General features: G+C 34.7%; 1 protein-coding gene across 5 annotated transcripts in view; it reads right to left on the bottom strand.

Moving 5' to 3' along the window:
- The window catches only part of DNTT (DNA nucleotidylexotransferase), a gene marked incomplete at its 5' end in the record, with an annotated part of 166,410 nt that overhangs the window by 23,529 nt on the left and 125,445 nt on the right, over positions 1 to 17,436 (bottom strand). For all 5 annotated transcript variants that reach the window (XM_084526575.1, XM_084526574.1, XM_084526576.1 and 2 more), the window contains 2 exons: positions 1,417 to 1,680; positions 10,522 to 10,624. In XM_084526575.1, the coding sequence (XP_084382701.1) occupies positions 1,417 to 1,680; positions 10,522 to 10,624 (367 nt within the window). The remainder of the gene's footprint in view (positions 1 to 1,416; positions 1,681 to 10,521; positions 10,625 to 17,436) is intronic.

Raw genomic sequence — 17,436 nt, 5'->3', positions numbered from 1 at the left:
CCAACAGCAAACCAAATAATAAACGAATATATGAAAATTATCTCTACCAAAAGACTATAGTCTGAACAGATGGATCATCTGAAAGAACAATACTTTGATAGTCAATGGTCCATCATTTCAGTTGGCTAGTCTGAGAACAGTTGGGTACTATAAGAGAAAGCAAGGCTATGTACAGTTTACTATGGGCTCCCACAGTCTCTACGTGAGTTATCTCAACAGGTAGCAGGAACCGAGTGAGTAGAGAAAGATAGAGTCCTTTCCTACAAAGGGTCTGACAAAGTGCATTTTTAGAACAGACATCCATCTGCAGAGAAGAGAGAGGAGCTTTTAAGTAGCCAAACATTTCCTGTATAAGATGAACGTCAAATTCTGCAGTTGATCCAAAATCCAAGTAAACACATTTTATTATCTCAAAACTGAAAAGTGTCTGAAGTAACTCATCAGCTCAGCAGGAGAACACATCAGCTACAGCATTTTGCCTGGTCTAAAGCACCCTGCTTCCAATTAACCTGGGTTGAACAGAGTGGCAGTGCATTTGTACTTCTAGCACATCAAAAAGCTCACTCAGAACAGGCTTAGGAACTCTTTGTTATACCACATAATCATTCTCTAACAAAATGAACATCAGAGGGCAAGCATGTAGAACAGATCACAAACTAGTTCCGTGTGGAGACAGATTAATCATTTGAGTTTTGAGTTTGCAATTATATAGAATTTATTTTGAAAATATTGTGCTATTTTATATTATACCCACTAAAAAAGCTATTACAAGAACTTCTATTATAGAAAGTAGCTATCATTTGAAACTTTCCTTCCATATTAGAATATTAACTAAAACACTAAAACACTTTATTTTAGTTCAAAACTAATGAGTAAATTTTAATGTTTTATAATTTTAAATAATTTTACAATACGCAAAATAGAAACAAAATAGTTTCCTTAATCCAAAATGAAAAATATCAAATTGTTTTCAATTTTCTATGAAAAAAAATAAGTTCCAAATAAGAGCACTTCTTCCTCAAATGTTAAATGTCCTGTAAAATCTTTATGATAATTCTGTGAAACTTTCCAAATCATCTCTTTACTCAGTAACTGTTGAAGTCACTTGTTAACGCTAGTGTCATGTAAAAAGACAATGCAAAGGACTGAAAATATAGCTCTTCATTCCATGAATTTAAACACTAAGCTTCAAGGAAAACAAATGTTAAGTGTTTTAGACAGAAATCCATAAATGTCAGTGATGAGTTCATCAACTTCAACCTAAGATCACTGGTTATGAAAAGTGATGTGTGGAGAGAAGGAACATTTTTTAAAATTCCATGAATTCTGAATAGCCCTGCAATTGCAACAATAGGTTAGCGATGCTTATAAAAAAAAACAAACAAAAAAAAAAAACCACCTGCTGTGGTTACTTACCCTGGAGCCTGTCCAGCCTAACAAAGCATATGCATATTGCTCAAAGGGGGTTATGACCAGATCCACACGGATTGCCTTCCAGTCTTTGACTTCTGCCATATCACATTCTTTTGACGTATTGTAACTGCTGTTGTCTGTGCTTGGCGTGTATAATTTTAATATTGCAAAACATTTTTGAAAATGATCCATGGCATCAACTTCTCTGCTTGGTATCTGTTCCTTTACAAATGTTGATTCAATGATATCACAATACAGAAGTAAGCCCTAAAGAGAAGACATTGCTCACATTGAATTGCTGGATTGGTTTTACTGAAATTCCAGACGTTCTAGACAGTTATCTTAAAATATCTTGTAAAATACAGTTTCAGTAAACACAAAATTGTGAATGGCAAAATCTGGTCTAAGAAGAGACATAAAATAGCCATACGTAACTTTTGGAAAAATACCAACCAATCCTTAGAGAGAAATCTGCAGTGGTAGCTGTCTGATAATGGCAATATCCTACCCTATACTAAGGAAACAATATTTGCAATTCTTCCCCTCTATCCTTTCCCCCTAAGACTTTGTGGTTGATGTCAACAGAAATTTTGGAGCAGAGATTGATGCTTTCTCACGAGGCAGATATCTAGAAAAACACATTAGTCCAAAGAACAGTCTTGCTGACAGCTTCCAAAGAGAGCATTTGCACTGTCTGTTATCTGAGATTTCCTTGTGAAAGGAAATTCTCCTTCCTTGTAGAGTCACCAGAGAGTTGGAATTGCCTTGCTCATACCTTTTGTTTGAAGGGACTACACCAAAAAAATGTTGAACCTCAGTAGCCAGATTTTATTAAAATATAAACATGATTTTCTTTTAAAATATTTTGTTCCTTGCAGTTCAGAGTGAGAATAAAAATAAAAGTAATAGTCTTGTAAATTAATTCCTTTTAATCCAGAACTGCAAGAAGCGCTGGGTGGAAGGGGCAGTGCTATCCTCCAGCCTTGCTCTGTAGCCTGCAACCTTTCAACAAGGGCATTTTATATTTACTTTACACCCACAAAGCTTCTTATATCTTTGGGATCTAAAGGCACACCTTCCATTGCTCTCAAGCGAATCTCCCCCCACCAGTCAGAAAACTTCTCCTCACCCAAAACACAGCACCTGAGACAAGATAAGGACCAGCCTCTCTTTCTCTGCTGCCAAGCATATCCTTTTTAAAGAAAGCAAAATATCGAATACACAACAACAACAACAAAATAAATAAGAGAAATATTATCAATCACACTGCTTCCCTCTGTTATCCTTTCAGAGCAAAATGGGGCTTGATACAATGCTCCATAACACTGAAACCATCTCTAGCAGGAAGACTCAGCTGGCAAAAATATTTCACTTCCTGAGAGAGGTTGCACATGATGAAAACACTCAGATGGGTGCCTGACTCCTGGTACTCTCAACCTTAATTTAGATTTTATAGATTCATAAAATATAGGAGAGCACTGTGACTGCCTCCCCTCTGAGCACCAGATTACACAGAAAGCAGAGACTTCTGAGATTTGCCTCTGCAAACGGAATCCAGCTTTGTTATAAAGGTTAGCAATAATAATGCATACCATTTCCTCCATAGGTTGACAAGTGTTTAATCATTATTGCTAGAAGGAAAACAACTATGCTGGATTTATTAACCGTGCTTGGGCAGGTGAGTTGGTTAGTTTTCTCTTCAAGACCAACAGGCCAATCAACAATTGTCAGCATATTATATATGCTTATGTATTTAAATCCACACATTGACCAAACTCAATTCATCAGAGAACTTCTCTCTGATAAGATGAATAGAGTATTTCTTAAAACTTCCATCATCAGGATAGATTTATATCCTTGGACCAAAGTTTGTCTCAACTCTGAAATCCCTCAAATATTTACACATCCACCTTCCTCTTGTCTAATATTTTTTATTTTGGTCTCACCTTAAAAAAAAATAAAAGGCCACGAATACTTTCTGACTTTTAGTTAACATATGACTTGATATAGGATAAAGAATAATCATATTAGCTTCTTTTTGTTGTTGTTTTGTTTTGTTTAAATATGCAATATTGAACTGGGATCATGTAGTACTTTTCTTTCATGGTTATCAATAGGTAATTATAATGTTCTCCATGTCAAGCCTCTTCAAACACAGGTAACAAACTGATTTTTGGAAGGATATCTCCATAATAAACACCAAATTTAAAAATACGTTATTTTGATTTTCTTTTTGATAATATATCACAAGTCGTTAACTTTATGTGGTAACGTTAAATATCTTAGAAAACATTACTATTATTACTATTATATTACTATATTACTATATCAGAGGTACAGCTCTGGCCAAAAAAAAAAGCTTTTTTTTTTTTTTTTTGATGATAGTTCCACATTAACGATCCCATTATTTTGCTAGGGATCACTCTCAAGCTGTTTTATGGGTCACTGGGCCAGCCATTTTAATGATAACTATTTGCTTTTCATTGACATTTCTTCTCTGGAATTTTTCCTGAGTTGAAGACTGTAATAAACTAATCTAAGAAAATTCCTTACGTAGCTCCTTCTTGGATTACTCATTTCCAAGCTGATTTGAAAATGCTTAATTTTAGCAGGTGTTCTCTCACATCCATCATTAAAACAGCTAGTAATTTTTTCTTAATTTTACCCCAACGTCACAAGACACTGATACAATTTCCAAATATAAACCCAAAACAGCTGTTGAATGTTAATGCATAACTGTTTCTAATCTCACCCACTCTTACTAACAAAGTATGCCTGACTTCAGGTTAATTCTTAATCTTTATTGTTGCTGTTTTTAATGCTAAAAAAATTCGTTTGATCTCTTTGATCATTGATAGTTAATTGATGACTTCAAAACTTCTTCCCATTCTCTGTAAAAGCTTTTAGCCTCTTCATCAGGGTTTTCACTTCTCTTACTCATTTCTCCTTTCTTGTCTTTGAGATGTGGGACATTGCATAGCATATCCCAGAAGAAATTCAAATGATTTATTTCCTAACAACTACAGTAGGCTGTGCTAAAGTGTCCTTTTTATTGTTCCAGGTACCTACATTTCCCACACCCATATGCTGATTGTAGGTAGAGTGTTCAGATCACTAGCTTTGCACATTTACCTCAGTCTATATCAATGCTTCTTTGCTCTAATGAAATTGAAATCTCTTGGTACAAAGAATTAGGAATTAAAGCCCATCTTTCTTAGGTGGACTACAAAAGGAATTGAATTCCTACTATAGATGGGTGTTCTTAGTAGGATTTTTGTTCCTGACACCCTGATAAATCTAGGAAAATAATACAGACTACAGTGGCTTCTCCCTGCACAGACAAGCACCTGGCAAGTGTCTTGTCTCAGCGAGATCTGTAGACATGCACACTTGGCCATCAGTAACTATTCCTTGGATTTTAAGGCTGCAAGCTCTTAAGGAGATATGATTATGTATCTGTGTGTCTGCAAATGGCATTGATATAAAATGCTCAGGCTTTTTAAGACATCTTTTGGATGATATCTTCTGAATCAGTTTTGCTTAGTTTTCAAAGTCATTTTTTTCATCTTGCTACTCATTACAGAAATATACAATTGTAAATGTAAACAGAGTAAATTTGACGTAAGAGTCTTTGCTCTACTACACACGCTAAAAATGTTCCCTTTACCTAAAATTCGTCCTGGATACCAGACCTACCAAAGGTCCTGCCTTTGAGTTCTCCCAGCTGCTTTAGAACTGCAAATTCCATCTATTAAACCACAGCATTTAAAGACAGAGTTTTTAAAGAGTTTTCTTTTAAAACTCTTCGTATTGCAATGTTTAGGAACTACAAGGCAATGCTCCTTGGGGCACCTGAGGTTTAACATCAAGCAAATTATGAAGCAGTTACAACAAAATTGTATTGAAGACTTCCTGTTGCTGTTTTCCCTTGCTGACTAGACCATATCTTCTACTTGAATACATTTTAAGTATTTGCAGATGGTCATGGTTAGCAAATGTGAAAGATATTTAGGAAAGATATTTTAGAACTAAATATCTCTGGGTTATCTTGTAGTGTTTTTTTCAGTGTTTATTGGCTGGGCAACTTCTAAAGTTGATAGAGCATAAGATGAAGTACCCTGCTGTAAATTCAACCTTAAAAAAAAAAAAAAAAAAGTAATTAGGCAAGAATTACACAAGTGCTGACTCCAACAAACAGTTGAAACCAAAAACAGATTCAAACCTAGGATAATGGTTTTAAATAGCAGCCAAAGCATAGGTCATATTCATGACAATGTTTCCTATTAATTTGATTTGATAGAGCACTGGACATCACTGTCACCCCATAAAGTACAGTTGAAACAGCACTTCTATACTTTCTGAAAAAGTATGACTTGAAGGGGCAGTCAGCTATGAAGTTTGCATGAAGTGTCGTCTACTGCTAAAATTGCAGCCTTCACATTAGTCTATGTCAGGGAATCTGCAGCTGTTTGCAAATTTCCATTTGATCTACACAACATAAACTGCTGTAGACCTTGTTTACACAATCAAGTTTTAAAATGTGTGCATTTTCATGTCTCAAATTTACATCATCATCAAAATCAAATGTATTTTTTGTTATGTCAATGCCCAAAGAATTTCCCCCTTTTAAAATGATAACGCACATTTACTTAAATAGACTGAATGCTGGCACATCAGAAGTATTAATATTGGAGTAAATGTTTGATCAAATTGGGGATGTGTGTGAATTTTGAGAAGAATATATAAACGATAGCTGAAGAATCAAATATCGTCTTTAGCATTCTTTGTTATTTTTAATTAAATGAAATGCTATCCCATTTTTAATGTTACAAGAAGTCATTATTCCTATATATTGGTAGCTGGGTTAAAGCAGAGTAAGACTATTTTATATCAAAGCAAATGTAATACAATATGTTCTTCTGAAATATATATATGTTGTTGTTCTTAATTTCCTTCTAAGATGGTTTACTGAAGTGGAACAGTATTATTTTTACTGAAATACCTATAGCTAAACTGAAATAGGATGTAGGCATGTTAGTTCAAGGTTTCAACCCAGAAAAATCGCTACCTAGGTGAGATAAATGGAATTCTATAAAGTTGAACAGCTCAAGTAACTGATGCCTGGGAGCAGTCAATGCTGTTAGAGTGAGGAATCGTTAGGAAATGGCATCAAAGGCTTGATCAGCAATACAAAATTTTTCAGTTGCTGCCTAATCATACAGCTGCCTTGGTCCCTTTGATGACAATTTTTTCAGCTTGAAGTTCCCCATACAGCAGAATGATCTAATTCTGGGCGTGTCCTGAACAGCCTGGTTTTGACAGGAATGCACAGCCCAGCACCAGAGTTCAGGAACGTTTCCCTGTTTCCATGCCACGAGTATTTGCACTGGTGAGTGACAAGAACTAATAGATAAGTAGGGACATATACATACATATGCATACATACTTACCCACATATAGATAGACAGTACACACCAGAAAAATCAGACTTCATAAGAACAGCCACTGCTGCCAGGATCCTTACTTAAAACATACAAGGCAGTGGAACACTTCTGCCTACTTTATGCAATAACCCCAGAGTCAGGACAATCATACTCAACCCCATCCTCTGCCTAAGGGGTTTAAGCCAAGTTATCTCAAGTCCCACCAAAGTACTCTAGCCAGCATGCACTACTTTATTTTAGATAAGAATGTCCTCAGCTCCTGCTGAAACTGAGCCAAAATGCAGCAAAAAATTAAAATAAAATAAAATAAAATAAAATAAAATAAAATAAAATAAAATAAAATAAAATAAAATAAAATAAAATAAAATAAAATAAAATAATAAAATAAAATAAAATAAATAAAAATCAGAATGTAAAAGGTGAAGCAACATTTGCTTACAAAGGAATGAATACAGGCCTGCATCCTTATAAGCAGAGCGAGCATTCATCTTAAAGAAATAAGCTCTTTGTTCCAGCCTCTCTACTGTTTCTGTATCTAGTCTTAGAAACAGGTTTTTTTGCTACTAACATCCAGCTGTCACTCAATAATGAAAGTGCTGCTGTTCTGTGAACCCTGTTTACAAAAAGCTATTTCCAGAAATGAAAAAGCCAGACTAGTTGCTTGTTCATCACCATACACCTCAATGAGACTTCAAGCCTTCCTTTTCCTGACATGTTCACCTCAGCAAGGGTGAATGATAGAGTCTAACCCAGACCACAAAATGTTAAAATTAATAAGCATAGGAAAGCACCAATAGTCCCATTTTGTTAAAAGCTGAAAGAAAAATGAAATGTCAATGTGGGCTAATGCAACTTTATACTTTCATGAATATGAAAGAAAAAAAAAATGGAGAGTACAGGAATGCCTGCAGTAATAGCATCTCTTCCTCTGTTGATGGTACATATCTAACAGCAACAGTGCTAAATACAGCAATATAGTTTTTATCAAAAAATAAACCCCCCTTTACACAGTATGTGAATGAAACTGCATTGACACAGACAGCTCAGCCTGTTTGCCCATGCACTTCCAAGCTCTAACCCACGGAGGAAGTAATTTCTTACTTTATGAAGTTTCTTGGAATCATTAAAACCATAACCTGTATACTACATTGCAGCTTTTCCATTTAGCCATTCTTCTTTGAAGTTCAGGGGAGACTGTGTTCTCTGTTACTCAGTCCATTTATATCCCCGGTTGCTGCTGCTGCATCAAAGAGCACGATGGTGTTGATTTAACCACTTAATTTTTCAACAGCTTTCAATGGAAGGATCTTGTTACATTAAACTTTTTGGCTAAGAAAAAGGCCCTTTTAAACTATTTAAATAAGGATGGGGTCCATAGTTTAGAAGTTAAACATTGCAGAATCCTTCACTAAGAGCTGTTGAAAGGAAGTCAACATCATGACCTCAGTGACATTCTTTGATGAATTTGGGCTTTGAAGCAGTAGCACAAAAGTGGAAAGCTGTGAAGCAACCAACAGGTGTACCGTCAAAAATATAAAAGTGCTTTAGGTTCTTTATTCTTTTTTTTTTTTCCTTTCCATTTAGAAATCAAAGGTAATAAAAAAGCAAGAGGAATATAATTCCTCTTTCTTTTTGTATTTTCATTTTTCTGGCAGCTAATTTTTCAGTAGTGACGGTAAAAGCCTACATATTACAATGATCACAGTAGAGAGGCTGTATAACAAGTGTTATAAGCCCCAAAAATTCTGGAGAAATAACAAACCACAGAAAGTCTTTGTTTGTAGCTTTAAACAATCCCCAGCTTGTTTGGATTTCATTGCTACTTCCACTGTGCATCTCCCCTTCTGACATTTTCTTCATGCTGGGAGATCTCTAGAGGAATCCTAATCTTTTCATCAGACCCTTGGCCTCCCTTGACCTCCTGCACTCTTGCCTGCATTCAATTCTGCCAAATTTTATTCCTTGGGAAAAAAAAAAAATCAACAAGAATGATTTATTTTCTCTTTCTTTCCTTTCAATTCCATTTAATGAAAACAACTCAGGATGACCTGAAAAGCTTCTGCAGTTGCCAGACTTCTCAGATCACTGCCATTGTTCTCATTAATGTAAGTGAAGTGTGATGGAATGGGAGAAGGAATGAAAGGCTGCACCCAGGGACAGGCTCTAGACTCACCCTATTGTCACTTTTCCTTTCTGCTGTGTGGTAATAAACAGTTTTGGAGGACATGCACATGCCTTCCCAGAGGTTCAAATCTGCTTAAGAAAGCAAAAGGACAGCTTCCAAGAAGAAACGCAGCTTTGCTCAGAATAAAGGGAGTGGAATGCCTGAGAAAGAATCTTTACATAAATAATAAAAAGATAAAAATAGAATTGCTCCTCAACACTCATTAATTGTCACAGCTTCATTGCTTTTCATTGGAGTATGATAAAGTATACCTTCTAGCAGTCTACTTTAATATGTACACTTTGCATGCACAATTATGACAGAAATCAGAGAAATCTTTAAAATTGGTAATAGTCTGTTAACATTTTGGATACCAAGTCAGCCAAAAGAAGAGAAATTCTTCTAGGGTTGTATTTTACCAGGAAATAATGAGTTTGATGTCATTAAGCCAGTAGAAAGATTTCGACCACCTCTAAAATAATAAGTTCTTCATAAAATCAGATAAGTTTCTGCTTGTTTGGAGAATATTATTAGTATCTTTCACATATTAACACATTATATGTTAATTAAAGTACATCAGTCAAGAATAAATTTGAAAGCATTCTCTCCAGGCTATCTGCACTGAAAGATGACTTTGCTTAGCAGTGAGGCATGATGATTCATCTCAGACTGCTGGTCTTTTTTACATGTTGAAATGTACTCAAATCCTTTGAACAGTACGGGAAGTAAAGTGAAAAATATCTTAGCTGGCCTGACAGGAGAAAAATAAATAAATAAATAAATAAATAACAGGCTTACCTTTCCCAACATACCATATTTCTGACCCAGGAATATTTTGAGGTACCTGCACCTATTATAATTCAAAATTTTCTAACTTTAATGTTGCTTGGAACTGAAGAATGTTGAATACAACAAACCTTAGATGAACAATTCTTCTGTGAAATATGTGCATATATAAAAACCCAAACATCAAAGAGGACTACATCAATTTTTACCATATTCCAAAAAACAGGAAACCAGGAAAAGTGTTAATCTATGGGCTGAAAGGAGGACAGAATTCCAGGTGTTTTGTACCCAAGCTTTCAGACTTACTAACATCGCACCATGGGGTTACAGAAGTTCACTATACTTAATGTTGGAGCTCCCCAAAATCAAAGCAGTAACTTGGGGAAACTACTCCCATCTCAATGAGAAATTAAGTATAGCAGCTTTTCTGCATCACCCAAAACTCCATTTAGCCTAACTTACCTCTGATCAGTTGCAGATTCTTAGGGGAGGATATAATAGTGTGTGCAGGGCACCCCTGACATTACCTTCAACTTCAGAGCTGTAGTATACACCTAGCTCATCATGATTAATAATTAAATAGAACATGCAATTTAAAAATACTGAAATCTTCTGTGAAAAGGAGTCAACATTCTTTAAGCGTTATATAGGCTTAATTCCATGCTGATAGAACATCTTTTTTTCTTTTTTAGCCAAATATTATTAAATTCATACCTGCTTTTTCCACAAGTCAACAACTTTATGCAGAAGTTCATCATCTTCTCTTGGTCCTGGGTTGGTGATCAAAAAATCAATATCATGTCCAATCTTTTTACCCCTAAAAGTAATAAATAACAAGAAGAAGAAGAGTTAAGTTCTTGCTGAATTTATGCTGTTTTCAAAGATAATTTTTTTCTCCTGCATTATAAAAAGAGTTTGCAGCATAAAGTGATAGCAATATTTCTTGAAATACAATCAAAATAGAATCTTCTATTTCTTTTATCAGGTCTGTCAGTGTTCATTGTTAAGTAATAATTTAAAGTTTTGATGTATTTTCTCTGTTGTTCAGCTAGATACTGCAGATCCATTTGGTGATGTTAAATCTCTTTCTTCTCCTAAAGTCTCAGAAAATACAGTTTCAGTCTTTGGATAAAAAATTTTAATCTAAATACTGAAGAACATATTAGGAATGCAGTGTGGTAATAGCAGATAAACTTGCCAGTCTAACTACTACAGTCTTAAATATTTTTCTTTAGCTTTTGATGGACACTTTAATGAACAAAAGTGTGACTATGTGCAATTTCATTATTTCTTTTTATGACAGAAATATCATCTCCAAATATTTTACATTTCTTCTTTCTTTTTAAAATGTAACAATGCTTTTTGTTATTGTTTTTTGTTTGGCTGGTTGTTTTTCTAGAATTTTGTTTGTTTCATTTCTTGAGAACAGTTCAGCCTTAATGTGACTAAAGCTTCTTTATTACATTTACTAAGGATTTCAGAATTAAATATATATGCACAGAGTTTAATCGTAAATATTCCTAAGCAAAAATCATGTCATAACCTCTTGCTCTCCTTCATTTAGAGCATTCAGCTTGCCTTTCATCTGGTTACCAAATATGTTATGCTTAAATCAGATTAAGATGCATCTATCATTAGAAAACAGGAGAAAGCAAGCTATCTGGAATGTTTCCATTCAGAATCATAAAATGTTTGAGAAAGTCCGAAAATTTGTTCTGGAGTGCAATTCATCTGAGGACTGCAGAACCAATACAAGGCATTCATTTTCGTCTAAATGTTGTCAGGGACTGCATACGCATCTATTTATTGGCTTTAATCAGGCCAGTCTGAGGAGAAAGGGAAGATATTTATGCAAAGATACTTCTGCAACTAGGTGCAGTATATAAAAGGTGGAGTAATTACCCAGAATCTGAAGTAGTGGCACCTGAGTGTAGAATATTTCCAAAATCTTCTCCATTAGAGGGAAAGTTCGCTATTGCAGATGTTCACAAATGTATGCAATGTTATAGTTCAGGTTTGTTTCTGTTCAGTGCTATGTCCAGTATTCAGAGAAATTGTGAACTGTTACAAGAGTAGTGAAAATTGGAACTGTCTAAAACAAAAGATTTGCCTTTTTGTGTGTGTGTATTTAATGAAATTGAACTTTCTCTTAAAATAATGCATAAAATTGAACCTGATTTTTTTAGACTGACGTTTGTAGGAATAGAACTCATTGGCAAACATCTGCTACCATTTGTATAACAGGAAATCATCTGGATGGACAGTAGAACTGCATTAGCAGCAAGATATAAGGAAATGAAAATGCAGGTTTTACATTTGACAAGCTGTCTAACTTGCTATAATGTAACTATTGTGCCATGTCTGCAGCAAAGTCAAAATTGCTTAAACAGGTGGAAAAGATTTCAAAGGCATTTCAAACAAAGCATCAGTCTAGGCTTAGAATCTGAAAAGCAATTCAAATTCAAGAAGTTAGTATTTCATGTAACACTTTTTTTTTTTTTTTTTTTTTTTTTTTGAGGATAACATTCATTATCTCATAAATTACCATAATAATTTGAAGTTCTTGTATAGCAGTTTTTACTTACAGGTTTCAAAAAAAAAATTTTATTTTTTTTTCCAAAGGGAATTTGCTATTCCTATTTTGGAGATGCAGAAAGTGGCAGAAGAAAACTTGCCTAAAATTATTAAAATGAATATAATCAAAAGAACTTAGAAGCTAATAGAATCAGAAGCTGATTCCTGCTTTTTCCTCTGGTACTCAACACATACTCAATATATGCATATTTTATGTTAACTATGTCTACAATCTCCTGCCTCAGGCTACCCATAAAACCTCAAGATATCTAAGGTGTTTTACTGGTCATTTATTTCCCAAGACAGGGAGCATTTATTGAAATACTTCTGTCTGAAGTGATAGTGTTTAGAACTGACATAAAAGCACTCAAAATAAAATCATTGTTTTTGTCAAATACATTTTGGATTCTCTTTGAACTAATTCTCATTGGGTTAATTTCTTACTGAAGTTATCAGGGACGTTGTACTGGAACATTTAATCACATTTCCACTAGTGCCGCTTGCCAAATAATTTTTTTTTTCATTCTAGATAAATGTATTACCTTCCTTAAAATATAAAAACAATCTAGTAAATTCAAAAGCTGTATAATTTATACTTCTCATGGTTTGTAAACCATGCAAAAAATGCAGTAAATTGTACATTGGTTCAGTTCATCATTCATTTGAAGTTGAAAGAACATGGTCATTGTTACAGCAGAGTAGGGATTTTCTTCACATAGATATATACATAAAATATATGTTTATATATTTTTGTGTGTATGCATACAAGCATACAACCATCGGTATTCATAAACTCATGTAAAGGTCATATGGGATCAAAGAGTGCCAAGATGCTCTGTCCCCATCTCAGGAAGATCAACAATTATCTCTATACACATACCAACAGTTTCTCTGAAGATGAAGCTAACTATATAGATTGATGTGATTAAGTACCTGAGTATATACAAGTTAAGCACCATAGTAACTGACATCTGATCCTCAACACAGATTTGGAAACCCAGAATTCATCACCTGATTAAGTGCATCAGAGATGAAACCTCAATCTCTTGTTCGCTCCCAAAGCTGGAGAGGAATGCTGCAGGCTTCGGTCTTTTCCGAACCTCACCACATTCAGGAAAGTGGGTTAGAGATTGGCTTCACCATGATCTAGACACTGAAGGGTGTTAACTAGGCATCATTTACTTAGAAATGAAAACAAACACTTTGTTTGAAAAATTAACTCCAAGTTGCTGGGAGTGCCTGTCCTCATTTATCTTAGCCCAGTGACTGGTACACTGATCGCTCATCTTTTTATTGCCGTATTTATCTCAGAAATATTGGCAATGTTCCTGTTTCACAAGAGGCAGATCCTCAGTCTTCTCTCCTGCCTTCCATAGCAGTGCAGTTCCAGGTCAGAATTAGCCCTTGATTCTACACCAGTGTCCACAGGTCATTTACTTACCTGTTAGCTCTTGGATTAAAAGCACTCAGCCAAGAAGGAGAACACTCAGTCTGATGCTTTCACATCCAGATTTTTTGTTTGTTTTCTTTTTTTTTTTTTTTTTTCCTGTTAAACAGGAAATGCAGAGCCAGTGCTTGGTGCAGAGAAGAGAGTCCTAAGAGTACTCCTCTCTAAATGGTTATCCTCATGAGTACAGTGTATGACACTATTTCTGGCTCTACAAGTCTATTTTATACTGCAATCTAACATAAATCCACACAGGCTAAACAGGTGTTTAGTATGCTAAAAGATGGTCAGAGATGTAGGGATTCAATTCTGGCATGCCACTGCCTCAGAACTCCAATTGCAAGGCTTTTATATAAAAGTAGAATGCTATTTAAAAAATAAAACTAAACAGATCCCTTTACATCATCTTTTTCTTTCCTTTAAATCTAAACCTAATCCTTTTTGGGCTGGGGCCATAAGAAAAACAGCACCTTACAGAACTGAGATTGCAGCTTAGCTTTTGTCCTAATAATCTATTCAAGCCTGAGGACTACAAAAGATGGAACACTGTTAATTAACTGTGTTCAATTCTTGGCTGACTAAACTTGTATAAAGCTGATAATTAAATTATTGTTAAGGAACAGGTTGTAGGAATTTTCTTTTTGTTATTATTGTTTTAATACAAAATCTAAATTCCAAGTCATTAAGTATCATTAATAAACTTAAATAAATGGATCAAATGATAATATGGTAAAGGATAACCACATTGTCCTATTCTATAGAGGAAATTTATGGAAGATTAGATATTGTTGAGTATTATGTATGCAGAGTATTTTGAAGCCTCAGGATGTTCTACAGCAGCTAAGCCATATCAGTGGCAATTCTCATGAAATGATTTTAGTTGAGAAAAGATGTACTGATATTTCGCTACCACTCACAAAGCTTCACTAATGGAGGAGCTAAACCACCTTTTTGCAATAGTAAGTTATGTGTCAAAGCCCTGAGAATCATTTAGCAAGCTTTGCACTTATACAGAGTTCAAGTGGCTACAGAAGAAAATGCTGCATTTCCATATATGTGCTTGCATTAGACACCACTAGAAGTCTTTCTTAACCTTGCAAGTCCTTGAAGTGGGTGAAATACAAAATGATCAACAGCCTATGTTCATAAGAGTAAGTGTATTTAATGCTTAGAATTTTCTAGAAAATATAAACAACGAAGTAGCTCACAGGCAGCACAACGCCTTTGGATGGACCTGTCATAACACTGATATATTATTACCTTTACTATTGACACCACGTGGTTCATAGAAATATTACTTCTCAATGTTGCCACAATATGCTAGGCTTTATCTGCAAACTAAGTAAAGGCATTTCTTCTTTGAAATGCTGCTAAGTCCTAGATTTGTTCATCAGCATATTCTCTATCAGCTCCCTTCAGCATGAAGGCATTCTCCAAGAGCAGTGCATTACTATGGTCAGATGGTATCTATATCTGCTCTGTGTATGTAATCACTCACAGTACATACAAACAACCCTGCATTTTCCAGCTAAGCTTTCTATACTATAGTTGTTCTTCACTGGTTTACTCTATCCCTGATTTTCTGTCAGGTCTTCATCATTTTGGTTCACAGTATGATTTCTTTTTTTTTTTTTTTTTTTTCCCCCACACACTACAGATCACATTTTTAAAACATTTTATGCTCTACTACTGTGATGTTCTCACTCCTGTCCATTTGTTTGGTATTCAGAGACTATGGGAATACTCAGATTGGAATGTTGGCATTCTCTCCTAGTTTGATTTTATAGTCTCTGTGTTCTCGGATTTTTCTTCTTGGGTATACCTCACTCATTATTTCTCCATGACAGCTCTTTAAAATGTACCTGTTTTCTAGAAGTTCCAATAAGTATATTCTGATAGACGTAAAGTTTTCTCTCATTTGACAATCTAACAGTTACCCTGCTGTGGAATAAACCAGAATGAATGGGATAAATCCCTGAATAAAATTCTTCTATGAGGTCCTTCAAACCATTTAAACCATTTAATTGCTTAACTGAAGGGCCTCTACTTGCATGATCATAACAATTCTTTCTGACTTTAAAACGCTGAACACTGTACTAAATTTGTGCTTGGTTTGTTTATTTATTAGTGGATTAGTGGATCACTGCTATGTTTTCCTATACTGACTGCATTTTTGTGTTTTCAGAGGTTTATATTTCATTCAAAGTGGTATTATTATATTACAAGTGTGTTCCATCCCCTCCTCCCTACCTCCCCTCCCCCCAAGGAAAACTGATTTTATTTATATATGAAATCAATTCTCAGATGAAAGATTTACCTCAGATACGTCCTTACTTGCTAAATAACAAATTATTTGTCTGACTTCTGATTAGAAATCTGGCTACGAGTTTTTGACCAGGAATTCACTTCAGTATCAGGCTTTCCAGGATAATCCAAAATACACTTTTTTTCTCTACCTTTGATATATTCTTTAATTTAATCAATTCTTAAAATCATCTTAGAAAGAGGGCACTTGAAAATCCTTTTGGGGGGAAGAAGACACTTAAGATTCAGAAGACAAAAAAGGTTTTCAACATCTGTTTAGAAAAATCACCAGAGATGACTTTGGCACACTGGCGCTGGGCACTCTCAGAGCTTGGACTGGAGACAAGCTAGCCAACTTTTATTTCTGTGCTAAATCCTTCACTGTTTGCACATAACATGCTACCACTGATATCAGAGGTAGTAACCACATACATGAAGCCAAACATTTGTGTAATAACCTGGAGGACTGAAAACTAGCAGGTGCTCATTCTCAATATCTGATCAACTATATTAACTAAGGAAGAAATATAAATTGAAGTGGGTAGGATTCGTGGAATTAATCAAATTAATTACATATATTTACATAACAAATCTTCAAATCATACACTCATGACTACCACAAACTATAACAAAGAAGTTGTTGTATTTTGCAAATAATGGAGAACAGAAAGATATTTGGAATAGACATTTCAGGTGTCCTTCTATTTGACTAAAACTTTTATTCCTGCTAGAACTGTGGGAAAAAAAATGGTTTGTGTAGGAAAGTATAAAAATTCTTAAACATTTGGGTATTACCTAATATTCTGAGTTAGTCTGTTTGATGAAACTGTATTGTGTTTACTAAGACAATACACTTAAAACAATATTCAGATTCAGGAGGTTGAAGAGGTATTAAAAATGCTAATGGATATATTACCTGTATCAGTTGCAAACTTTACACAGAATTAGAAAAAAAAAAAAAGCTATAGCTAAGAAACAGCTGTCTGAGAATAATTGCTATCAGGAAATACAGGAAGAAAAAAAAAAAAAAAAAAAAGGCTATTAGGAATTTCTGTGTAACCAATATTCATAATAAACACGTTAAGATTTTTAAACTCTTATTTCCCTGACCATTTTAGTGGTTAATCACATTTTAATACAGAAAGATAGGAAAATCTGTTAAGGAAACCTCAGACCAGAACTACACGGAGCAGATAGCATATGAAGAATGTGAACAAAATACCACAGAATATAAATCTCCCTTCCATCCAAAGAGCTCAGATTAAAAGGAATGCAGCTGAAAGTCATCTGCAGAGCAAGCTGGA

Source organism: Aythya ferina, assembly GCF_964211825.1.
Source record: "Aythya ferina genome assembly, chromosome: 7".
NCBI classification, from domain to species: domain Eukaryota; kingdom Metazoa; phylum Chordata; class Aves; order Anseriformes; family Anatidae; genus Aythya; species Aythya ferina.
This window is presented reverse-complemented; position numbering and strand designations above follow the sequence as displayed.